The 26612-nt window shown below is 39.9% G+C and overlaps 1 protein-coding gene across 4 annotated transcripts in view; it reads left to right on the top strand.

Moving 5' to 3' along the window:
* Window positions 1-26612, top strand: part of PTPRR (protein tyrosine phosphatase receptor type R) — a 215603-nt gene that overhangs the window by 116383 nt on the left and 72608 nt on the right. For all 4 annotated transcript variants that reach the window (XM_075931784.1, XM_075931780.1, XM_006121561.4 and 1 more), the window contains 4 exons: window positions 928-1041; window positions 8375-8530; window positions 14429-14539; window positions 20882-21144. In XM_075931784.1, the coding sequence (XP_075787899.1) occupies window positions 928-1041; window positions 8375-8530; window positions 14429-14539; window positions 20882-21144 (644 nt within the window). The remainder of the gene's footprint in view (window positions 1-927; window positions 1042-8374; window positions 8531-14428; window positions 14540-20881; window positions 21145-26612) is intronic.

Genomic DNA, 26612 nt, shown 5'->3' with positions numbered 1-26612 from the left:
CATAATATTAAAAAGGAGTTCTACTCCACGAATGTATATTTAGAGATTTGTTTTCTATCTCTTTTCCTTTTCCTCTACTTCTCCTTTTTTACATATTTTTCTTGGAAATTTATATTTTCCTGGTTTATTCATAATGAAAAACTATAGCAGGCAAATTTTGTGACTAAAAATCCTGTGTCAAGGAAAGGAAAGGGGGATTTTTTAAAGAAATGATTTCTTTTTTTATCAGGCACAGTTGTGGTTTGATGTCTTGCCCACTGCTAATTAATGTGGCTGACATTATCTGGAAAGGGAGAAACTATCACAGGACACTTAGAACTGAATGAAAGCTTCTCCCAGATCATCCCTCATTTGTTCTGGGGTGTTGAGCATGTCAGCCACACTGGCAGCTTTTAATAGAAACATGCAATTTGTATATGGAAAAATCATTTTAATTTAGTTAAATCAACCAGTTCAATTTGATTTGGGTAGATCTCTTTCAAGATCTTATTCCATTTCATATTAGCCCCTCCTGTAGAAATGCCAAATAGTGTCACTCAGTGTGACATTTCCTTCCCTCCTTCCTGCCTTCACTTTGCACATGATATCCAGAAAGATATAAGGAGTGGGGGGAGTAAAATGTTCCTTCCATATGTAAAGGGAGAGATCTACATGCAAAAGGCCCCTTGATTCCTGGGGAATATTCTTTACCTTAGTTCTTACTCAGGTAAAATTCCATTGACTTCAAAGGAAGTTTTTCTCTGGTAAAGACTTTTTTCAACTGACAACATTTAACACACTTCTTTTGTAGTTTCTCTTTATTAAAAATGCAAATCAATTTCACACATTATCATCTTGAGAAAAACAATTAGCAAGATTCACAGAGGTCAGTCATTAGTTGAAAACTGTATGTGCAGAGCACAGAACTCATTTGTTTTTGTTTTCCAGACACTTCAAATGGATGTAAACAAGCTGAATATCACATTGCTTCGGATATTCCGCCAAGGAGTGGCTGCAGCCTTAGGACTATTACCACAGCAAATTCATATCAACCGACTCATTGTAAGTACCAAGAATTTTATATAAGAAAATGACCAGGTAATTTCAGTTAAATTAAATTAGCTTTCCTGCTATTGTAGAAAAGTAGTCCAATAGACTCTGCTTGAAAAAAGATCCCCTTTCTATAGTTTTTAAAGTTATTCTATAGATCATTATATCCCTGTTACTGAGTGGTTCAAAATATACATGGAAGGATACAATTCTCTATTAAATTCTAGCATAATTCTAGAATTATTCCTAGAGTAAAGTCTGTATAATTCACTTGCTTTCATCCAAGGGTTTTAAAAGAACTGGCTGAGGCATTCTGTTGACTGGAAATTGGGGGGGGGGAGGGGATTCAACAGATTTTGGGACACTAGGGACATCACAGAGGGCTGGAGGCAGTGCTTTTTTTGTGATGGTACTCCCCAGTATACAGTACCGGAATCTCCAGTCAGAGCTTACCTGGAAAGAACGAGAGTACCGGCACCTCTGTAATGAAAATGGCAGACAGATGGCTGGGTCTTAAAGAGTACCGGCACTTTTTTTTTTTTTTTAACAAAAAAAAGCACTGTCAAGAGGAAAGTTAATGTTGCACTAATATTTTAAAAGGCTAAACTGAATGATCTAGATAACTATAGTCCTGTCAGTCTGACACTGATCCTTAGTAAAATAATGGAATGGCCAGCATGGGGCTTGATTAATAAACACTGTAAGGAGAGTAATATATTTCATACTAGTCAGCATGGGTTTATAGAAAATAGATCCTGTCAAACAACTTGATATTTTTGATGAGATTACAAATTTGACTGATAAAGGTTATTGTTTCAACATAATATACTTGTATTTCTGTAAGGCATTGGACCTGGTATCCCACAAAATATTGATTAATTAACTAGAATTATACAAAATCAACATGGCACACATTAAATAAAATAAGAACTGGTTAAATGAGAGATCTCAAAAAGTATTATAAATTCGGATTCATAATTAGAAGCTGTGTTTCTAGAGGGCCACACATGGATAGGGTCTTTCATGGCCCTAGGCTATTTCACATTTTAATTGATGATATGGGTGGAGGTAAGACAGTCATAACATTATCACTGAAAAAGTTTACAGATGCCACAAAGAATGAGGGAGTGGTAAATAATAAAGAGGGCAGGTCACTGATGCAGAGACATCTAGGAGCAAAAGGTGAAACCCATAGTTACATGATGTGGAACTTTATTTTGGGAATCAGTGACTCTCTGGCAGAGACTTCAGTATCATGATAGATAATCACCTTAATAGGAACTTATAACGTCATGTTGTGGCATTAACATGATCCATGTTAGCCTAATACAATCCATGGATAGAGCACCACACGGATACAAAATTCATATCTGCACATACGGACATATGAACATATAAATTGGTATCTGCTCTACCAGGAATTGGAGCAGTGAAAGCAGCATGTTAGGCAGCTGTTCCCAAGAGCCAGTGTCTTGCACTGTCAGCTCCTCTGGCATGGCTGCACTACTGCCAACTCCATCCACAGAGTAGGCGCCAGGCTTACCAGGAGTTGTCCTTGGTCATGCTAGTGTGTGAAATAGCTCACACACTCATGGACATGAGTCCCTTCCATATAGCAGTCCCTGTATCTCTTGTCCAGGAGCATGTGAGTCACTTGCACACTTTAGCAAGATCAGAGAGAAGGTGGTACTCTTCCTGAGAGCAGCAGCCCAGTTCCTGATAGTCCCACAGCTCCACAGATACTAATTTATATATTTAGATCTCTCTCTTTGTGGATATGAATTTTGTGTCCACACAAGGCTTTATCCATGGATGCATTAGCACAAAAATACTGAATAGTATGGAGGTGATATTACCTATATATTTGTCACTGGTACAATCAGTACTGGAATATTGTACTGTCAAGTTCTGGTGTCCACAATCCAAGAAGCATGCTGAAAAATTGGAGAGGTTTAAAGAGAAGAGTCTCAGGAATGATAGAAGGATTGGGAAATATGCCTTATAGCAGTGATCTCCAAACTTTTGAGGGCTGCTTTTCAGGGGTGCCATTTCAGATTTTGGTGGGGGGCCAACCTGTCCATGCCGTGATGGGGGAAACAGACTGAGGACGGAGGCTTCAGCAGTGTTACTGAAAGTGCTCAGTACAAGCCAAGCACCAAATGGGGGAGGGGGAAACAACCTTACGCTCTCTCCTACACACATCATATCTATCCAGGAGCACTAAGGCACAGGAAACTACTTTTCTGGCAGACAACTTAGCTGGCAGGAGCACTGTATCTAATTCCTATATAAAAGAAAGGAAATTAAATAACTAATAGACCCGCAAAGCTCTTGCACTAGCATATTCTGACACCTGTGGCAAGTCACATATAGGACACAGCCTTAAAATTGTAATATATATTCTTACCTTATTCTATGGAGAGAGAGAGAGAGAGAGAGACCCCGTCAGGGCTCCTGCGCTCTATCTCAGCTCTGGAAGAGGAGTGGCGTTCTAGTGGGTTACAGCAGGGGGCAGATACATTTCAGCTCTATATAACACCATCAAACTGGCCATTCTGGCTCAGGCCAATGGTCCTTCTAGCCCAGTATCCTATCTTCCAACAGTGGCCAGTGCCAGGTGCTTCAGAAAGAATAAACAAAAGAGGCAATCATCATGATCCATCCCCGGTTGCCTATTTTGTTTGTTTTAAATTTGCTGCCTATAAATGTAGTTGGGTCAGCTTCTTGTGTTATATTAGTAAAGGAATGAATATTTCCTTATTCTATTTTTCCATGCCATTCATGATTTTCTAGACTTCTAACATATCCCGGCCCCTTAGTTATTTCTTTTTTCAAATAAAAAAGTCCCAGTCTTGTTAATCTCTCCTCATATGGAAGCTGTTCCTTACTCCCCTAATCATTTCTGTTGCCCTTTCTGTACCTTTTCCAAATCCAATATATCTTTTTTTTTAGATGGGGTGACTACACCAGCATTCAGTATTAAAGTTGTAGGCATACAAGTTGTGGGCATACAATAACTTTATATAGAGGCAATATGGTATTTTATCTTATTCCTTCCCTAATGATTCCTAGTATTCTGTTAGCTTTTTAGTTTTTAGACTGTCACTGCACATTGAACAGATTTTTTCAGGGAACTATCTACAAGGATTCCAACATCTCTTTCTTGAGTGGTAACAGCTATTTTAGATCCCATCATTTTTGTATTGTGACAGGGTCAGGCCAGGGAGCTGCTGCAGAGAAGGGAAAGGCAGCCCCAAAAGGGAAAAAACCCTGTGAGAAGAAGCAGAGAACTGCAGCCCAATTAGATGCTGCTGGGAGGGAGCTGGCTCAGGCAAATTGGGGCCAGCTGACTTCTCTGCTGTCTGTCTGAGGGCCTTTAAAAGCCTCAGCAGTTGAAGGCTGGAGGGGAGAGTGAGAGGATGAAAGGAAGGTGGTGGAGAGGCAGAGAGGAAGAAATCAGAGAGAACAATGTTGACCAGAATTAGGTAAAGGCAGCTAGGGAGGGAGCCTGTGGGCACCTGGCCGGGCTCCCTACTATTGAGGCCTGATGCAAAACCCCAAACTCGGGGGCTAAGGGGAGGAGGCCTACCCAGTGGTGGCTTGGGGAAGAGGGGCCCTTGCCACAGTATCTATAGCTAGGATTATATTTTTCCATGTGCATTACTTTGAATTTCTCAACACTGAATTTCATCTGCCCTTGCGTTGCCCAATCACCTGATTTTGTGAGATCCCTCTGTAACTCTTTGCAGTCAGCTTTAGATTAGTCATTTATAAGTTTTTCAAGAACATTTATAAGTTTAACACACTGATCCAAATGCAAATCCCAATAGCCCAACTCTTTTTTCCTACTCTTTTTTTCTATCTGTTACGTGGAATACCCGGCAATGTTTTCATGATGATCTAATGATCCTTCAATTACTTGAATGCCCAGCCTTTCATTATTCTTAATCACTCTGGCACCCTCTTTTTATAACAAACTCCCTGTCTCAAAGGCAAAGCTGCAAACAGCTCTGTTGTATTTAAGAATTGCCTCTGGAGTTTGGACATGGGCTTTAAGCAGACCTCAAGTATGAAATCCAGAGGGTCAAACTTGGGGTGATCTACTGCTCCCTCAGTCCCCCTTAAATGGCACCCTTGCTGCTCTTCTGCCCTGCCTCCCTTCTACTGCCTTCTCCTCTGGAGCTGAGTGCAGCTGGGGAGGCACAAGGGTCTGACGCTGGGGTCACAGGGAAGGGACTGGGGATGGGAGCAGGCACAGGGACTAGGCTGAGTCACCAGACAAGGTAGAGAAATTTCCCTGGTGTAGCCTCATGCCAGTGTGTCACTAAATTGTAACTCTGTTGGTGAACAATGGCATTAGATGGTTGTTTGACTGCTACTTAGGTCTTGGGAACCTCCCTTGGTGTTGTCTCTGGGGAGCTAATACCAGACAATTCCCAAATTTGTGGCATTTTTTAGTGCCAACCATACAAGACAAACTCATAATTTCATATGCACTAATGATATACATATTTAGATAGAACAATGGGTTTTACCCAATAGCCTCTCTGGAGGGGTTTCTGTGGGGTTTCTAGAAAAGGCAATTTGCTGAGGAGATGGTTTTCCCACTTTTCTGTGTCTCCCTTTTAGCTTGGCTTTTCTTTGCTTACATGGCATGTTTCATTCGCAGTATCACAGTTATACACAAATGATGAATATGGGGGCTACAGGGCATTCCCGTGTGGTATACTGTACCATATAAAGTACTTAAAGGTTAAAGTTAATGGCTCATAGTATTAAACAATAACTTATGTTTTCCACAAGTCATTTCTGCCATTAAAGAGAAAAAACATACAACCTGTGTGCTGCTAGCATTCCATTACTGTTCCAAGTGAAGGTTGCTTTTTTCAGGCAAGGTGTGGGTTGAATACCAGTGAAAAGAATTGACAGATTCAATAGAAATGTATTTCCCACTATGATAGGATTTGATATGCCAAAAGGGATCAAAAATACCTTTCAAATAATGTCTTTGTGAGAGGCTCACACAAGCTGTACACGAGGAAAGATCAATAGCAATGCAATGACATTCTTTTCATTTTCTTTGGGAACGTCATTCATGGCAGGGAGTGCTCAATCTTGTCCCCCACATTCACCAAAATGTGAAAGTTATAAGGCCTACACAGAGAAAAGTACAATTAAAATTAAAAGAACTTTCCTTCTGGGTCCTAAAATACTCAAGCATAACATGTCACATAGTTGCTTTCCTAATGTGCTCCGAGGAGTCTGGGTAATTGAGAGCATGCTGCATACTGTGTTTTCCCATTGACTATGGTTTCTTAGTTTCTCTTTTAATTTATGGTTTGAGGATAGACATATTAACATTTTGCCCTTCCACCTAGCCCAAAAGGCATTAGCAATGTTAATTAATATTAGCCAACCCCCACAGGAGGAAGGTATTAATCTACCCGTTTTCTATATGTCTCAAATGGGGCACTAAGAGGTTATATAGTTTAGCCAAGATTATACAGTGAGTCAGCAGTCACAAGCATTAATAGTGTAATTGAAACATCCTTATTCCTATTCCTTTTGCTCTTACAACTAGACAGCAGTTCCCTCGATATAGCATTTCTCATGAGCAAAGCCCTAAGTTAACATGAAGTACAAAGTCCTTTCTGTGAGCAAAGGAAAACCTGACTAAGGGAGGCACCAAAAAAGTGGGAAACCCATCTCCTCAGCAAGCTCCCCTTTCTGCAAATGCCATAGAAATCCCTCCATGGGTGCTATTGGTTCTGACTCTGTGAATGGGACAGGAAAGAGAAGGTGGCAGATCTCCATTGGAATCTCTTGCTCTCCCTCCTCGACACACACATACACAAAAACCCTACAGAGAGTAATAATCTGTAGTAAATGACACCCACAAAGATTATCTGTAATAAATGACACTGGTGCCCCTTGTGCAATCTGAAAATACCACTGCTTCAGGTGCATCTGCAGTGGGGAAGCCCCTGGAAACCAGGTTCCTGGAAGAGTTATAAGGTCTGAGGTCTAATAGAAGATGGAGAAGAACGCATGTCAATATGGAGGCTAGGAATCTCCACGGATGTCCTCTTTCATTTGACTAATCAACAGATCTGTGAGTTTGTGGGGACTGAACTCATGTTTCAGAGGAGTGGTGAATTCTGCTTCCAATGAAGAAATCAGTAGAAACTATAAAAATGTATTCTATGTAGGAGACAATGACAGCCTCAGTATGCTATGGTTGATACAGAGGTTGAATTTAAGATAATAATCCTTGAAAGGGTCTCTTTAAATCTGTCTCCACTCTGCTCATCTGAGGAAGTGGGTTTGCCCATGAAAGCTCATGATACTGTGTGTGTGAGTGAGTGAGAGAGAGAGAGAATCTAAGGTGCTACAGAACTACTTGTTGTTCCTTTAAATCTGATGACTGTGAAGTTATATGTCTGAATGTACTGGCTTGATACTTTAAATATAGAAAGGCCATATTTGTTTCTTTATAACATTGAAAGGGGTGAAGCAGGATGGATGTACTTCCTAAAAAATGAGATTATTCTGATTTTAGTTAATTTATCCCCATCCTATACATTGTAAGATACCAGCAATATGAGCTGGCATTTCAATGGAATCAATACAACTTCCAAACAGACTTTTGGACATGGTCTACACTAGGACTTTATTTCAAAATAACCCTCCTCAGGTCGAATTTATAAGCGGAGCATTCACACTACCAAGTCCGTTATTTCAAAATAACAGGCTGCTTAATTCAATATCTGTACTCCTGCTTTTCATCAGGAGTAGCGCTAATTCCGAAATAGTAATTTCAAAATAAAGGAGTGTAGACACTCTAGTGCTGTTATTTCAAAATAACTACTCCCCAGAGTAATTCAAACTAATTACTCCTCATGCTTCCTGGAGTTCTAAGTCTGAGATAGCGTGTCCACATTAACGGAGCCTGCCTCGGACTAATTTTGAGTTCAATGTTTTTAAATCGGCAGTTATTAAATTGAATTTACTAATTTTGAAATAGTTTCCTAGTATGGACATGGCCTTAGTGTCCTGTCACATGTTGTGGCTTCTAATAGCATGACATTACAATGAAAATATTGTGACATTACAATGAAAATATCATCAGCACATAAAGTTGCAATTGTGTTGCGGTTGGATTGCAAACAATAAAGTACCAATATATCATGATACAAAGTAGTTTAACTGAAGGCCAAAAATCTAAAAATGGTGACTTTCAGGTGAGGATAATCTAATAGTAAAGGAGTAAAATAGAAAAAACAAGATTTGTGGCTGGCAGGAATGATTCAGAATCCAACATTTTTGTATGATTTGTGTTTTCTAGGGAGAAAAGAACTGTGTTGAGCTGTTCGTATCTCCAATCAATCAAAAACCAGGAATTTCTGAGGCACTTCCATCTGAAGAGGTGTTGCGTTCACTTAATATCAATATTCTGCATCAAAGTTTATCCCACTTTGGAATTACAGAGGTTTCTCCAGAGGTATGTTATCACATGTGTAACATATTAGAGATTACAGAAAATTAGTCAACTCTAAATATAATTATTAAGGTCTGTGTTAGTTCTTAGGCTAAGGTACTGATGCTGAGGGGAATGTGTAGCTAATAAAACTGTTTTATTATTATTGCAAGACAATAATTAAAAAAAATGCTGGTAAAATATTTAATTAAAGCTTGACTGGATTATATACTCACTAAGGTTCTGTCTATACATTACAACTTAAGTCAGCACAGTTTATGTTCCTAAGAGGTGTGGAAAAAACACTTCCAACTCCCTGATCAACATGCATTAAACTGACTTGGTAATGACATGTTGGTAGGAGAGTTTCTCTTGCCAATACAGAGTCTGCCACTCAGAGGTGATTTTCTTATGCCATCATAGAATCATAGAATAATCATAATCATGAGAGCTCTTTCCCATTGGCATAGAACATATTTACCAGACATGCTACAGCATGTATCAACGCAGCTGCCTTTTGCAGTACAATATATGTAGACATGGCCTAAAAAGCTTTGGTCTTTGTTATGCGAGTTGACTGGTCTGAAAACTTTTGTGAAAACCCAGATACAATTCAAATTTCATGATAATTCTTCTCTTCAAGATTATCCAACCTTCTGCTTGGTCCATACAGAGGAAAACTGCCTTGAATGGCTTTGGGAGCATTGCATTTGTATTGTTGACTTTGTTTTCTGGAAGAGTGAGAAATTTGAAAGTTTGCCCACTTTATTTTTTTTTACCTGACCCAAAAAGAGAGAGCCCTCAAAAAATCTTGCTATTTTTATTACCATATTTATTTTTGAAAGCTAATCTATTTCAAATCAGGACCAGCACTACCATGCCTGCAGTGCTTTCCAGATATTGCATTTGACTTTGGTTTTACATCTTGGCACAAAAGAAAATAATAATTAAAGCAAAAAGGGAAGGAGACCACTGAGTTCACACATACATGAGGCTGTAATCAAATTACATTGGATCTTGTTTGGTGTTTGGAAGCCCAAAACTACACATAAAGCACTTTGAATTGTATGCCCTGGTCTATTCTAGGGAGTACTTCTCTCCTGCCTCTTTACATTACCAGAGGTCAGGCATTCATTTTCTTTGTCCCTGAGGATGATCCACTAGAGGTGCCATCATAACAGCATAGATCCAAATGTATCTTAGTGTTTGTTTACAGAGAAAAGCTTAACTCAAAATAAGCTACACAAATTGAGCTACATCAATTGCATAGTTTATTTAGAAATTGGGAGCATCTACGCAGCACTTATTTCAAAATAGAGAACTGCTCCTCTGACTTCCCTTACTATTCATACAATGAAGGGTACAGGAGTTGGGGTAAGAGGTCCTCCAGCTTGACAGTATTTCGACATTATTTCAAAATAACTGCCTGCTGTGTAGACATGGACTAAGTTGCTGTGTAGACATACCCTTAGAGAAAAAATGTTTAGAAGAAAACTGAGGGCTGGTCTGCACACTATCTTGCACCAGTTTAGATAAACCAGAGCAGACCCTGATGCAGACATGCATAAATCCATTTAGAAATAGTATATATCAATTTAGCTTAAAATGATTCCATTTGGCTTAAGCTATATTGATACAAACCATTTCTAAACAGACTAAAGAGTGTCCTCAAAGGACATTGTACCAGTTTAATTAAATTGGTGCATGTTTGTGTGTAGACAAGCCCGGTGAGGTAATCGAAGCATTACATTATACCTTGTCTAAGGCTAAGTGGCATTTCCCCAGGCTAGTGTAATATGTTACAAGTCCTGTTTATTTAATTAGCAGACACTTGATGACAGGTTATTGTTTTTTTCTTATTCTATTCACCTTTCTGCCTTCAACAAGGAGGATTCTATGGGCACAACTTTTGTCTCTAGGTGCTTAGAAACTCGGAAAAAAATTGTCCTAAGCTATTGACACTGTCTCACAAATTATATTATTATCATTGACATGAAGTGACTCAGCTACAATAGTCCAGAACCCCTGCTGTCATAATTACAGGAGAGTTTAAGTGAGAGTTCTGCTATCCTTGCTACTCTACATTTGGATGAAGGGAACAGACTTCTTTTGTTAGGCTAAGGTAGTATTTCAGTGTTCCAAAATGGCATGCCAGCCAGTGTTAGAGCTGCGGTGTGTCATTTTGCCTTTTTATAGACAGTTCCCTAACATTTCAAAATGGTTAGATTTGACTCAGAGAAAAACAAAACCAGGAGGAAATGTGCCCTGCTTATATAACAAAGAAGAATTACAGTAGATTCAACTACTCATATAGTAAGTTCTACCATAAAAATCTTCTGTTATTCCACTAATTAATGTACTAAAGCTAAAGCAACTAAAGTCCCTCAGCCAATAGTTCAAAAATTGTTAGCTTGTCAACTCTCTAGTTTATCTGGTCCTAGATGGGGAGGTATAAGACAGCAATTATTTACTAACGAAAGGGCAGCTCAGCTGATGCTCAGGGATCTTCTGCTTTTTATCCAGATTTCTACGTGGAAGGTCTGAAATATGAAAAGGTTGTCATGTAATGTCTCCAGAGTCAAACAGTTAATTATTAACAGTTAATAGATCAATGCTGGAGCTGCCCTAACGTGAGGCCTTAAGCCTGTATGAAGACCCAGGCCTAGCCTATAAAAACTAAATAAAATAACCTCCTTACTGTACTGAGATATCTGAATTTGGTGAAACACTACCAAACATATAGGCTGTGTCTACACTGGCCCCTTGAATTTCCGGAAAAGTAGTGACGATTTACTGTAAGAAATCAGCTGCTTTTCCGGAAAAACTATGCTGCTCCCGCTCGGGCAAAAGTCCTTTTTCCGGAAAACTGTTCCGGAAAAGGGCCAGTGTAGACAGCACAGTAGTCTTTTCCGCAAAAAAGCCCCGATCGCGAAAATGACGATCGAGGCTTTTTTCCAGAAAAGCGCGTCTACATTGGCCACAGACGCTTTTCCGGAAAAAGGGCTTTTCCGGAAAAGCATCCTGCCAATGTAGACACTCTCTTTTTCCAGAAATACTTATAAGGGAAAACTGTTCCGTTTTAAGCATTTCCGGAAAAAGGTGCCAGTGTAGACACAGCCATAGTGAAAGCTGTGAGATCATTGTTGTGTAAATAGAAGTAGCAACAATTTCAGCAAAAGTAATTGTCCAGTATCATATGCATGATGTACCATTGAAAACTCTTCAACTATTTGAGTGGATCACTCCAAGAAGGCTATGTATAATTTGGTTTCAGCCTATGGACACACAAAGTCCCTAGAGCCAGGTTGTGGAACCGAGTGTTGACATTGGTGAGCAGTTACCGACCCAAATGCTCCAATTGATTTTAGTGGGTGCACTGCGTGAGTTTCATTTTCCCAGTGTGGGTAAGAGGTACTCCATCTGGCCTCCAGTCTGTGGAAGACTGGCATCTCAACAAAAGAATATTCTTGTTTATGGAGGTTTTAATCCTGCTTTTAAGCCTTCTTTTCTAATTATTAGTCAACTGATGTTAATTTTTTAAAGAAAAGCATCCCTAACCATCCTATCAAATACTTATCGGTGTGTGCTGTTTTCCATGAAACTACCCTCTGTACATTGCACAGACTAAGCACTAAATGCTTCTATTCCTTTCTGCAACTAGAGGGAAGCAAGTCTGTGTTGAATTGAACAGAGCGACACCTGCTCTTTTCTTTCCCTGAAGTCCATTTTCCTGTCAGTGCATACAAACTTCTCCACTCAAATTCTACACAGACAGGGTTTTTGCCTGTTTGGGAGGGTTCTAAGTCAAAGGGGTTTGTCAAGGTCTGTAGCATTGCTCATTATGCCAAGGTCCCTTGAGACCTGGCAGATCTCAAAGCATGATTTACCCAGGCTGCTGCTAGCAAGTCCAATGACAACATAGCTCCAAACCATTCCCAGGGATCAGTATGGAGTTGAGGGCTTTGTTGAGTTTGCAGACCACATACTCACCATCTCTGTGAAACTCCTGGACTTTTCAAAGACTGCAAAGTCAACTTCATGGAATATTTCATATAGAGCGTCCTGTGTCTTCACTAGGGGTGTGTCTATACTTGCAGCAGTATGTAGCATACATGCACTTCATGTCCAGTTGGTATGGATATAAAAGCAGTGAGGTGAGGCACTACTTTGGTGAATAGAGAAGAAGCACACCTGGACCACCACAGTATGGACCCTACACAGTTCCCTATGGGTATGCCTACACTGCAGTTAAATGCCTGTTGCAGACCCAGGGCTGACTCAGGCTCCCAGGGCTCAGAATAAGGGGCTGTTTAATTTCAGTGCACACATTTGGGCTTCAACTGTAGCCTACATTCTGGGGCTGCAGGATCCCAACGTATCAAACATTTACTCCGCTGTTAAACTGTCCTTCAGCCCTGGAGTCGGAGTCAGTTGACACAGGCCAGCTGCACAGTGCCTCCCATGTCTACACTGCTATTATCCCACTGCCTCCCTGCTGCTGATGGCAGTAAAAGCTTATGGCAGTGGTGAAAGGCTCTGACAAGAGCAAGGTGGCAGGGAAATGCTCCAGAAGTTCTCTTGCTGCCAGAGCATTTCCTCCCCTATCTTCCTGCTGCAGGAGCTTTTCACAGCCACTTGTAGCTACACATTGCAGTGAGGGTAGATGGAGCTTGCCCTTCATTGCAGTGTACAACTATATGTAACTACATCCTCCTCAAGTGTAGTTAAGGCATAGGAAAAAAGTGTGTTCATAATTCAAGCTGATTAAATTGAGGGAAATCCTAGTGAAGACAAGGCAACTTACAGTTTTCACGTGAAATAGCCGGTTAAGTTACAAACAAGGCCCCGCTACAGGGCTTTTGTGTGAAAGGGGAGCATTGAGAGGTCAAAAATGTGTACTGAATGCCTATTTAATGCCTTCTTTTCTCTCAATGTGATGATTTTATTCAAGAAATACAATAAACAAATAAACTGAGGTTAGAAGTGTGACTTCCTGTGATAATATGTGCAACTTAATTTCTTTCAATACTATTTGTGAGTAATAATTTTCCCTTTGAAACACATGGGTGAAAATAGAATTTGCTGAAAGTATATACATCATATTCTGAGTAATGTATTATAGTTAGATTGAGGACTCAATTAGAACCAAGTTTCAATTAAGCTTTTTTTATTTGAAAATGTAGCCAGAATCTTAAAATTTTTTATTCCAACTAGGTTTCCACAGTAATAAAAACAGAAGAAACATTATTCTTTTTTTAATTTTGTATTCCCCAACAGCTCGTCATTTTTCAGCATACAGAGCTGCTTTAGAAATAAAATCTAATATCACTGGGAGTCCCTAAAGTTAGGACATTATAGTTAAAGCAATCAGAATTTAATATAAGAGGGGAGAGGTTGTTTTGAATTTTTCTTATGGTTAGAATGTCAGGGCTTCTCAGCTTATTAATACATCATGAGATTCTGTTTGCACCTGTTTTCACTTCTGTGTAAGGTGTAGATAATATGTAGGCTAATGTGTAGGTGTTGTGGGAGGAGATGCAGCAGAATGAGACAGAGAGCAATTTCCGCAGCACGCATATGAGTACTACCCTCTTACCTGAAGGGCCAGGTAGTTTCCAAGAAAGAATGAGTCTTATTTACTTAAGACTAGCCCATTGCATCTATGGAAATGTTAGTTCAACATTCACTAAGAAGATCTTATATCATCTTTGGGTGTGTTAAGATTACCGTGGCAAACATATATAGTTCAGCCTGTTTGCTTATTTTAGATAGATATGGAAGTAGCAGCGGTCAGAACCATATCGTATAGAATGTGTACTGTAACAAATCTGAAATAGTGCATAGTGCCTGAAAACAACTCTTTTTTCTGCACATGCTATTGTAGAACTTCAACCTCTTTTTTTGTTTTGTTTTTTAATAAAGAAAAATGTTTTGCAAGGCCAGCATGAAGCAGACAAAATCTGGAGCAAAGAAGGATTTTATGCCGTTGTTATATTTCTCAGCATCTTTGTCATTGTAGTAACATGTTTCATGGTAAGTCTGTTGCTTTATCTTCTTTTGGTTTTCATTTGTTTATCGCTTACATCAGTCTGAAAGACAGAATCCTGCACCCTTTATTCCAAAAAGGCTAACATAAAATAGTACAAAACTCAGCCTCTAAGTAACAGTAGGTAACTCTGATAATGTTGGGAGGCCGAAGCCTGGTAATAGAAATACATATTATGTTTAGAGTGTTTTATATATGATATAAAATATCACTAATGGTAATCTTCAGAAATAATGGATATTTAACCATGCACGATAACTATGCAGTAATTTAATTGAGGGCTGCTAGTAATATGATAAACCATGAGAGTGATGCCTAATTAAGGGTTTTACTGAGGTCAGAGAAGCGCTCGATATCACTACAGATGTCTAATGTATTTTATTTCTTACATTATGTAGTAATAAAAACACAACATTGACTTGCTATGTTTTATGCATAGTGATATGGTATTGTGTAATGCTATCATTCTAATGCAATATTAATTTGACATTGGAAATACTGATATTACCATTATTCAAAAATGTAAAGGATAAGTGTGTTATTTAACTGCTCTTTTAACATGACATCTGACATGGCATGAAGTATATGTCTAGTGGCCAAGAATCTACCCACTGGATGTCCAGTGAACATCCTTGCTATTCTACTCCAATGAATGAAACTCAAAAAAGACCCTGAGTGCGCATTAATACTGGAGATATTAGACAGACACTCTGAAATCTTTTTCAATTTGCTTTTTTTTAAAGAAAATGGTTGATTATAACTTCAAAATCTGAATCCTTCCCACGCTGCCAGTCATCACGTAGGGCATAAGCAAGGCTCCACTATTCCAGGGCACTCTAATTCATTCTTTGCATATCCTCTATGTTAAGTTCCATACATTTTCTTTCTCTGAGTAGTATTCAGTGAAGGGATTCTTTGGTTTGCCCCTCTTTCATGTTCCTCCAGCTGCCCAATGGGGAGATTTGTCTTCATTCTTAGCCCAAATAGTTCTCATCTTCTTTTCTGGGTAATTTTAGAGATAAGTGATTGTGAACTCTGATTAATCTTGGCATAAATTTGTTCAATTTAATACCTAGTGCTTTTCAAACATACTTGCTTTCAAGGGCATATACCTTTACTAATTTTCAGTTTTCACTTCCATATGTTAAGCAGGAAATAATGTTGGAGATGAAGATATGCAGTTTGGTCTGCAAATTATAGATTTTTTTATGACAAAATCTTATTTGAGCTGATATGCCTCAATGAAAATTCAGGGGACAAAATTCTATCCTCCCTCTCCTCTTCCTGTCTTCCATTTCTTATGGGGTGCATCTAGACTGGCAAGATTTTGCGCAAAAGCGGCCACTTTTGTGCAAAAACTTGCCTCCTGTCTACATTGGCCGCGAGAATTTGTGCAAGAACACTGACTTTGTAATGTACAAAATCAGTGCTTCTTGCACAAATACTTTGATGCTTCTGCTCAGGCATAAGCCCTCTTGTGCAAGAATACTTGCGCAAGAGGGCCAGTATAGACAGGAACATTAATTTTTTGTGCAAGAAAGCCCGATGGCTAAAATGGCCATCAGAGCTTTCTTGCGCAAGAGAGTGTCTACACTGGCATGGATGCTTTTGCACAAAGGCACAGGCCAGTCTAGACGCTCTTTTGCAGAAATACTTTTAACAGAAACATTTTTCCGTTAAAAGTATTTCCGCAAAATCATGCCAGTCTAGACGCAGCCATGGCGAATAAGACACATTGCATTATCAAAGATGTCACTGTAACTTTGGAAACAGGATGTGATAACTTTTTTTGTCTCTGTTGTCTAGTTGCTCTCTTTGTGGAAGCAGAGTACAAAATACCTTGGACATCTGTTCTGCCTTCCTCTTTTTATCTACTTAATTTCCAACTCCACAAGTGTAAATTTAACACGCATAACATGGATGCACTCAAAAATTCTATAGGCTACATAATGCTGGGCTTTTAATGAGGTACCAAAATGAGGTGCATATTTATCCCTAACCACTTATGGGAGCATCCAAGGTGCTGTTGGCCACATCTGGATCTAGATTACCTGGGAGTGTGTCTTAAAATGTGACGTGGAAACTAATTAAACAAATGTATAATAGTGGCTGGTGAAAGCTAGTTGAACTATCTCGGTTAAACCTTTATGATAAAGATTTATTATGGGAATTATAAAACAGTGCAGCCTTTTCTCTTAATTGGGTTTTACAAAGCATGATATTTAACTGCACAATGTTTACATTGAAAGAAAACTGCATTAAAAGTCTTTACATGTTTTATTTTTAATTTCTGTGGAATTTATTAATGAACTGCAGTGTTTTATTATGTAGTGTATTGCTTTATACTGTAATACAGTACTACATGAACTAAATTCAGACCAATAAATTGTTCCTCCCAGGCCACCCTCCAGGACCACCTATTTATTTCTAGGTCGACCTATCATGAAAATAACTGTACCCTTTCTGTCTCAGAAGGGATTTATCACCAGTGGTCCTCTTCTGCATTCCTCACTATCGGCTGATTTCTTCTGGAAGCACCATACATCATTTACAACTTATTAAGATGCAGACTAATGAACTATCAGTATTTAACAATGGTATTCTAAGGAGAACATGTCTCCCTGTGACTTTTATTTTTAATAGATAATGTAATAGCAAAACATTAATAATTTTCATAAAAGTAATACAATATTTGATAGAGCAGGTTGAGCTATTCATTTTTAATATTTCTTATCAATTCTGCCTTTTTGTTTCTAAATAATCTGAAAATAATCCAGATTGTGCTCTTTATTCATAAATAGGAACTGGATAGGTAATCGGTTAACTGGTTAACTGGTAAGCATCATCCGTAACAGGTGATAGTTACCAGTTCCGGTTTAATGTTGGGAGCTGGAACAACTCTCTGCCTGCCCAGGGCAAGGGGCTGCTCCAACCCCATGGGGCCCACTGCGGACAGGGATTCTCCAACCTGACTGGAGTAGCCCTTCTTTAAGTGAACCTGGGTGTGCCACATGCAGGGGCTGTTCTAGCCAAGCTGGATCAGCCCCTGCTTATGGCAGGGGGACTGCTCGAGCTTAGCCATGATGGACAAGGGAGGGCCACTCCAGCCCCTCTTTCCCCTCCCTTTCCCTCTTTTAATCAGTTAACCAGTTAATCGGGATTTTACAGCCCTAGTAATTAATAGACTATCCATTTTGGTTGATAAATGGGTTAATATTTATTTTAAAAATTACCCTTTTTTCCCATCAAAAGTTTTCAAATTCTGCAATTCAAAAGCAGGACAACTTTTCACATGCAAGAAGAAAAATACAAGAAAATGTTGATCCTTTTTTTGTCTAAATAGTTCAAATTCGCATTTTTAATGGCTTTAGTCATTTGTAAAATGTAATTTGTCAGTCATTTTTGCAGGGTAGTATTTATCAAAATCACATGGTGGGTTTTTTTACCCATTGATTGAATTTTAGAAAATTTTAATTAGGAGCATACTGAATATCAGAAAATTCACTTCTCCAGGACAAATTTTCACATGGTGATTGATCATTTTTTCTAAAGTTTCTACTGCTTTCAGGCTCCACAAACTTTTCAGGATTTTCACAAACACTCTAACTGTAGGAATATATACAAGTAATTAATGTGACACAATAAAGCAGAGAAAATCAAACTTGGCCTTTTATTATTTTGTTTTTATGGAAACTTGAGATTGATTTAAATTAATTAATAATTAATCCATAATACTGAATAAACATTTATGTTCAGTGCTTAATAGAATTGCTGAAAGAAGAGTAGGCGATTAGCCAAGGATTTCTAGCCAGTCCAAGAGTGCATTTTTCTTTCTAGAAGCCCTTGTTCAATGTTGCTTAAATTGCTCTGTGATTTTTGCATAAGGCACTAAATCCCTGGCCCTACCTCAAAGCCAACACCCCAACAACAGTCTTCTCCATCCTCCACCTTTACCCCTGCCTGGAGCCGCCTTCTGCATCACAAACTTCTTTTTAAATGTGATATCGACTGGACTTTTCCACATCCGCACTGTTTGGGCAAGCCTTATTAGCGGAAACCATGGCTAAAGGAAGACCAAACGTGGTTCCTTAACTCATTTCACAGCCGTTGGAACTAAGTGTAGTGTTTTTTCAATAAAAGAGTATTGAAGAGAAATAACTAATGATGCTAGTCTAGATGGTCCCAAAGATGTAAATGTGCCCCCACAGGAGACACCACATTGAAAAACACAATGTAAATATGCGATTTAAAATGTTGTGCCATGAATGGCAGAGTGTTATTCCAATAACCAAGTATCTAGCCATTATCTGAAAGCAGGTCAGCCCAAAATGGTTTGTAGGTGGAAAGTAGTTTAGAATATATCAAATGCTTGTTTTAATTTATCCAATATACTTGTCAGCTTTTGTAATATGGTTAAGGCTATTTTCCCCAAAAATGAAATAGACTCAGTCTTGCCTGATGGGTGAATTGCTGCTAAATGGGACAATTCCCAGCTCATACAGAAATATTAATCTTTGAATATTACCCTGAAAATGGATGCACAAGATATATCCAGTCTCTCACACAGGGCTCAGCAATGAAACATTGGCTATGTCTAGACTGTGCTCTTTCACTATCCCTGTAAACCTCTTTCTACGAGGAATAAGGGATGAGTAAAGAAAAACACTTTTTTTAAAATTTGGCACTGTGTAGATGCGCCAAATTTCAGAAAAGCCTCTTTCGAAAGTAAATTGGAAAAAGATACATAATTTGCATACTGAAAATTGCATGTATTTTTCAGATTTAACATTGCAGTGTTGACCTAGCTGTCTTTACAGGGGGGCTTGAGTGAGAGTACTCATGGATCCTCAATGAGTGGAAGCACCCTAAAAGTTCCTGGAAATGACTCTGGGTTGTGGCGTGCAAAAATAGACTTATCTTAAATTATTTATGGGACTTGGAAAAGAAAAACAGTATGGTTGTTATAGAGATGTGATAGTGCTTCCCACATCGTAAATTTCATGGATTTTTTTTAAGCTAGAAAAGACTATTACGATCATCTAAAATAGCACAATCACTGCTCTGAAGTGTTTGTTTCTTCGTCCAAAAGCAGTAATACCATAACTGCTAAGGAGATACAGTGTTGGGGTCCTTTGTAATCACAAAAATGGGTCTCTTGTTACCTTCCCAGTCAATGCCACAACAGTGTATCTTTGACATGGAACTCCAATGAAGTCAGCAGAGCTGAATTCAAAATTAATATTACATTATGAAAAGTGGTTACTAAAGATAGCGATACCCATGTGTAGGGGGTAATGAGTGGATAATGGAATCCAAGTTAGAAAGAGTTTTTAGATGTTAATGTTTAGGCCATGGACGGGGAACCTAAGGTCTGGGGGCCAGATGTAGCCCCAGCTTACCTGGGTTTGACTCCTGAGACTCAGGGCTTCCCCCAGCATTGGGGAGCCCATGCTGGTGAGGAGTGCTTTTTTTGTTTCTCAATTGTGTGCAGCCCCGACTGATTTTTCTTTGGAACAATGACTCTTACCCAAAAAGGGCTCCCCACTCCAGTTTAGGCTATTGTAAAAACACAAGTTTTAAATTTGGAAATTTGGGTTTTATTAAGGATTAATGATCATTGTGTTTTTCATTGTTAGAGAAGAGTTTAAAAATGTTTCTAGCTACAAGAAATTTTCTACCTACATTTCCCAAGAAAACAAAGGAAATTATGTGACATTTCTGAAACATTTAAAGCCAAAATTAATCCTGAAATGAATTTTTGAAGTATTATAAATCCAAGTACTGAAATAATAGCACAATGGTGTTGCAAAAGTAACCCAAACAATTATTCTGTTCTGGTAACAGCTCTTTTGTGCTATGAGTAAACAGGTGTTTTGAGACTCTAAAACAAATTTAGGACATTAGTTAGGGAGAGATTAGTCTGGATGTATCATAAGCATCAGATGATATACTGCGCCATTGTATGTTCAGTGTTAATATTTTGTGAAACTTTTCTATAATTACTTTGTTTACCAGTATTTCTTTCCAATGATTTTGTGACAACGATCTCCCATTATGTTTTATTTATCTCTTTAATAATACACCCACAGTAACTTTTTGTATTAAAAATAATTATTAGTTACCAATGACAACTTCTTGCTATTTGTGTGCAAGTCATGGTTTATATAATATAATTTTTGTTGGAAACACTTCAGCCCATAAGTTGGGCGATCCTTCTAGAAATCATTGACATTATATAGATTGAGCTAAGGCATTTTAAATTCTTCCTTTACTTTGTTTACACATTGGCTGAGATAAAAACTGATGCTCTTTCCTTTCTGTTTCTATAGGTTCTATACAGATTAAAGGAAAAAATTCAGTTCTCGCTTCGACAAGATAAGGAGAAAAAACAGGAGATCCACCTTTCACCCATTTCCCTGCAGACAACTCAGTCTGAGTACAAGACAGCAAACAGAATGGTCCAACCTGAACAGGCTCCTAAAGTTGTAAATGTCATAGTGGATCCTCAAGGCCAATGTGTTCCTGAGATCAAACCTCCACTGTCTGCCAGTCCGTCACCTTTCAGAATGAAACCGGTGGGCCTTCAAGAAAGGTAAGTTTATGCCCCAGCACACTCAACATTTACTGTCTCACTTCAAGATTTCGAAGCAATCAGCTCCTTCAGAGAAGCATGAAAAGGTGCCCATTCAACACAGTGAGTGCCTTTGCCATACATTTTAAAACACGGGAATGTAGGTGACCAAAGCTGCGACATTTATTTTCCCTCACCCCCATCACACGTCAGACATGAACATTTTAACACCTCGCCCATCATACTTCCCACCAGACAGAAATCCCACCCTCACCAGCCTCCAGGTAGGTCTACTCCGCAATCAAACACTGGCAGCTGGTCTGTGTCAGCTGACTCAGACGTGGGCTACCTGTCAGTTTGTAGATGTTCAGGGATGGCATGCTTCCTGGGCTCTAGAACCTTCCTCTGTCACTAGGTCTCAGAGCCGAAGCACCAGCCCGCCCCAAAGCATCTGCACCCCAATTAAACATCCCTGGAGCCTAAGTCAGCTGACACAGGCCAGCCATGAGTGTTTGACCGCAGTGTAAATATAACCTCAGGACATAATTCCACCTTTTCCTTTGCATCCTCAGTGGGCATTGGACTCTGTGGGCAACTAATGCCTTTGAGTCTACAAACACGCTAAAACAATAGCTCACAGGGATGAGAAATGCCCCAACTACTCTGAAATCTCTCTACCCCAAATACGACACAGCACAGGGGCAGGGCTCTGGCATGGGGGCAGCACCGAGGAGGCTCAACATAAGGTATTCATAATGCCTTGGCTTTCCTTAGCTTAGACTTGCACCGCTTTCTACCATTTGCTTATTTTCCCTCTTTTTTGTTCTGATTCACTTGCTGTGTATTATTCAAATCCCAGTTTGTGAATTTTCTAGGGCAGGGACTGTCTTCATGATGCACCAGGGGGCCCTAATCCTTAGAATCCTTCGACATGACTGCAGTATAACTAATTAGCATCATCCAGGCAGGCAGGGTTGTTCTGCTGCACCTAAGCAGGAATGTAGGAGTGTGATGCCCTCTCCCTTGATGGCAACCATCAAATGGGTGAGCCCATTGCCATATCTGGCAGTAGGGGGAAATCTGTGACTCCACCTCTTGAGGAGGTAGAGAAGCACTATGACTTCTGCCCAGAGGGCTCCCCACTCGCACAGATGTGTCAGTCCATGTAAAAGTTGCTGATGAAATTTTTGACAAATTGGGTTTTTTCCCAAAAAAATGCCAATTCATCAAACCAGCATGCCTCACAAAATCTCCCAACTCAGCAGGGGGATTGAAAAATAAAACACTTTGAAATTGGCAACGTGGGACATTGTGACATTTTCAAACCAGAAGGATGCAGTTTTTGAGTCAACGTGACATTTCGTTTCCACTGTTAATAAATTTAAACCAAAAAAAAGTAAAGTTCTCCCCCAATGACATAAAAATGAAATGTTTTAAAATTCTTGAACAGTTTCTATTGATTGGCTGATTGGTCGCTTGATTAAAATTTTAAGTTTTTTACTTTTCATCAAGATCTGGGACAGGCAAAATGAGAAATCTCAAAAATTCTCTCTGGATGGGAAAACATTTTCCTACCCAGCCCTAACTTGGTGTCCCAGCTGGACTGCAAAGCCCCTACCATGAGCAAGGTCAGGATGTGACTCTCTAAATCACTCCTTTTTTAACAAGAACGTAGGTGCTTGGTACAGAAGCACATACTGTTCACAGTTACCACTGCTGATGTATTGCTGAAATAATTCTTTGACCTTGTCCAACTTAAAATATACTTCATTTATGGATAATCCAGTAGATTCTTTGCACGTCTTTTGCTGCCTGTCTTGCAAGTAGGAAACTTGCTTACCATTTTATATGCAGTTAGTATTTGCATTTTTCAGACATATTTAATGTCTCTAATAAAATATATGCAATACATACTGTGGGACAGTAATATGATGATTAAGGCTGTTGAGAAGAAGCATGATTGCCTTCCTGGTGCTATCATGATCCCAAATCAATGTTCCATCTGTAGCAGCACTGGTAAAATAAGGAAGAGAAAGGAAATATTTGCATGACTTTAATTTCAGGAGGAGGGAGAGAATTAAGTCTTTATTTCCTGCTAACAAAATTTACCAAAATCGCACAAAATCTCAGCCTTCATTATCAACCACCTGTCCTGAAACTAGTACTGTTTAACAGGAACCCTTTGTAACAGAGCTCACTTTAAAGCAGGGGTGGGGGAACTTTTTTGGGCCAGGGGCCGTTGGCCCAGAGAAAAATCAGTCAGGTGGGGATTCACTGGGGGCTGGAGTGCCAGTGCGGGCTCCCCAGTGTTGTGGGGGGAGGAGCTCTGAATCTCGAGGGCTGGATCCAGGTAAGCTGCATCTGTTCCTAAGGTTCCCCACCCTGATTTAAATAAAGATCTAAACATGTACACACATTACATCTGAACTATGAGTGCTGCAGTGATCACTCAGTGTTGCAGTCAAGTTGTTAGATGATGGGACAGTGGCATCTAGAGGAGGGAGAACAGATTGCAACATATCTTGGGTTTCATTCCTGAGTAGGAAAAGGAAAGATGTGTTCCACTGGAAAGATGGGCACATACATTTCTTTCTGCAGCCCTTTCAGTTGCCCAGTTTAAAATTCTTGACCTGCATCACTTTAAACTGAAAGCTTTTAATTGCATTTGAGCAGCACCCTACTTTTAGTGGATCTTGAAATGCTGATTTGGTAGAATGTTAGCAAAGCATTCCATGTTAACTTTTGTTCTGGTTTTGAGGCAAGACAGCACAGCGATAGTGCCGTGCTCACGTCAAGCACTATAAGGCAATAGGTGAATTCCTTTTTCTAATGTTAAAAGAAAGCTGTGTTTCCATATTTGGCATATAGTAAATGTTTGCCCCATAGAAGAGTTGGTGGTTAAAGATATATACAGGAATGGCATAGAGATGTTAGACAGGCTATGTCAAAGCTATGTTTCTAGATCCCATTTTGGTTAATTAGTGATTCTTGGCTAAGAAAGTTGAAGGGTCTTCACAAGGCCTTCTGGCACGTTGTAAATTATTTAGCAGAGGGTGCTTGAGAATTGCTGTTTTCTGGCACCTTCATTCTCCAGTCTCCCTGACAAAAACCTATTATACTGGCAGCATGCCTCATCTCATTTCTGACCCAACAAGCAGGAGAACTAATGTTCTCCAGTATAAATGTCCTGTGAGGCATACAGTAGTTGCTTCAGGCTTACACTCTCTCCTGTAATATTGCATGCTGCATAACCAAAATTGGTCTGAAAACCAATATTTTTCCCACAAAAAGGTCATGCCTAATTTTCATCTCAGCTGGTCCAGAGTTAATCTTGGTTTACAACACTGTACCCAGAATCAGAATGTGATGCATAGTGATTTGGTCTTTTAAAATTGTAGTCTGACTAGTAAAGTACTTCTTTTCGTGGCCTTGTAACAAATTAGATGTTTTCCCAGAACCATGCACAAGCAATGATGTTTCCCATAGCTGCAGCAAAATCCTCCTTTGTATAAATCGCCCCAAATAATCAGCAAATGAGTAGGTGCTCCATGGTCTACATTTCATTGCAGTTGCATGCATGTGGGCATTAGTAAAGCACTGAAGTGCTATTAAAACTATTGAGAAGTTAAAACACAAAAGTGCCAGGTGCTCATTACAAAAAGAGAAAAGGAAATAAGTTATCACACCAGCAAATCATACATAGCATTTACTAATGAAATTATTCATGTTGCCATTATTGGAACAAAGCCATACTGGCTCAGACCAGTATCCTGTCTTCTGGAAGTGGCCAGTGCCAGGTACGTCAGAGGGAATGAACAGAACAGAGCCATATCAAGTAATTCCTCCTATGTTAGCCACTCCCAGCTTCTGGCAGTCAGAAGCTAGCAACTCCCAAATCATGGGTAGCATCCCTGACCATCTTGTCTAATAGCCATTGATGGACCTAGCCTCCTTGAACTTATCAATTCTTTTTTGAGCACACTTGTAATTTTGGCCTTAACAGCATCTTCTGGCATGAATTCTACAGCTTTACTACGTATAGAAGTACTTCCTTTTGTTTGTTTTATACTTGCTGTCTATTTATTTAATTGTGGCTATGTCTAGACTGCATCCCTCTGTCGACAAAGGGATGCAAATCAAGCACATAGAAATTGCTATTGAAGCAGGGATTTAAATATCCCACGCCTCATTAGCATAAACATGGCCACCACTTTTTTTCAAAATGGATTTTTTTTTTCGGAAAAAACGGCCTTGAAAAAGGAGAGAGATGGGACTGCAGCATACTTAGACTAAAGGAAACTTAAGAGTTCACAGGCCGAAGTGTGAATCCCAAACGCAACACTCTGGTGAGTGCCCAGCAGAGGGGCTGACAGACATTCCTGGCCCCTGGGCAAGGTGGGGTGGGCTAGCTCCACGCTCCCAATAGGGGTGAGGCCTTGGGAGGAAGGGGTGGGGCTGAGGGCAGCCAGCCCTCAACACTGCTCAGAGTACACTCCACTTCCCCCACCCCCCATCTATCCCTCAGTGCCACCTGGAGAGTGGCAACAGTGAGCTCTGTATGATGATTTAAAGGGCCTGGGGCTCCAACTGCCAGAGCTTCTGTGGTAAGAGGGCCAGTAGCCTCGGGCCCTTTTGAATCGCCAGGTCCTGGGGGAATTGCCCCATCCCCTCCATCAGTGGACCTAGTGCCCAGGCAAGGGGAGCTCTAATAGACCTCAGTGTGGACACTTTTTATAATTTAGAACATGAACTGGGGGGCTTAGTAAGAAACTTTCCCTGGGAGCAAATAATTCCATAACTGCCCACTGCTGGATTTTTTTAACCTTCCTCTGAAAGGGTATGTCTACACTACAGCGTTAATTCGAGTTAACTTAATTTGAAATAGTTAATTCGAATTAAGGTAATTCGAAATAACGCATCTCTACACAAAAACTATTTTGAAATAGTGTTTTGCTATTTCGAAATAGCACGTCCACACTAAGTGGACCCTGAACCGAAGTTAAGGCTGGCTGGAACCAGTGTTGGCAGGGCATCAGCTTAGGACTTAGTGTGTGGGGCAGCTGCCTGAGGGTAACTGAGCTCCGTGCTTAAAGGGACCCTATCCCCATCCCAGACAGACAGTTCTCAGGGTTCCCCACTTGCTTGTCTACCTCGATGAGGGACAACAAAGAAGTCCTGTCTTGGAGTGCCCGCACTCAGGACACCACAGCACTCGGACACATGGAGCCAGAGCTGCCCCGGGCACGCCGGGGTATCTCGTGGGGTCATTGCCATCAGCCTGGCTGCACTTGCTGCAGGCTGCCATCCGGGGGGTCCATTGGGGGACTGTCAGGATCCAGGAGGCCCTGCAGGAGAGCGTCCACCCTGAGGAGCCCTCAGAACCACTCCAGTCCTCCCCCCAGGGGCTCGTGCCCCATTCCTCCCTCATGTCCTTCCACTTACTCCTCCCTAGGCCCACTTCCTGATGTCAAATAAAAGACACATATGTT

Source organism: Pelodiscus sinensis, chromosome 1, assembly GCF_049634645.1.
Source record: "Pelodiscus sinensis isolate JC-2024 chromosome 1, ASM4963464v1, whole genome shotgun sequence".
Classification (NCBI taxonomy): domain Eukaryota; kingdom Metazoa; phylum Chordata; order Testudines; family Trionychidae; genus Pelodiscus; species Pelodiscus sinensis.
The sequence above is the reverse complement of the archived record's forward strand: the minus strand, read 5'-3'. Positions and strand labels throughout refer to the sequence as shown.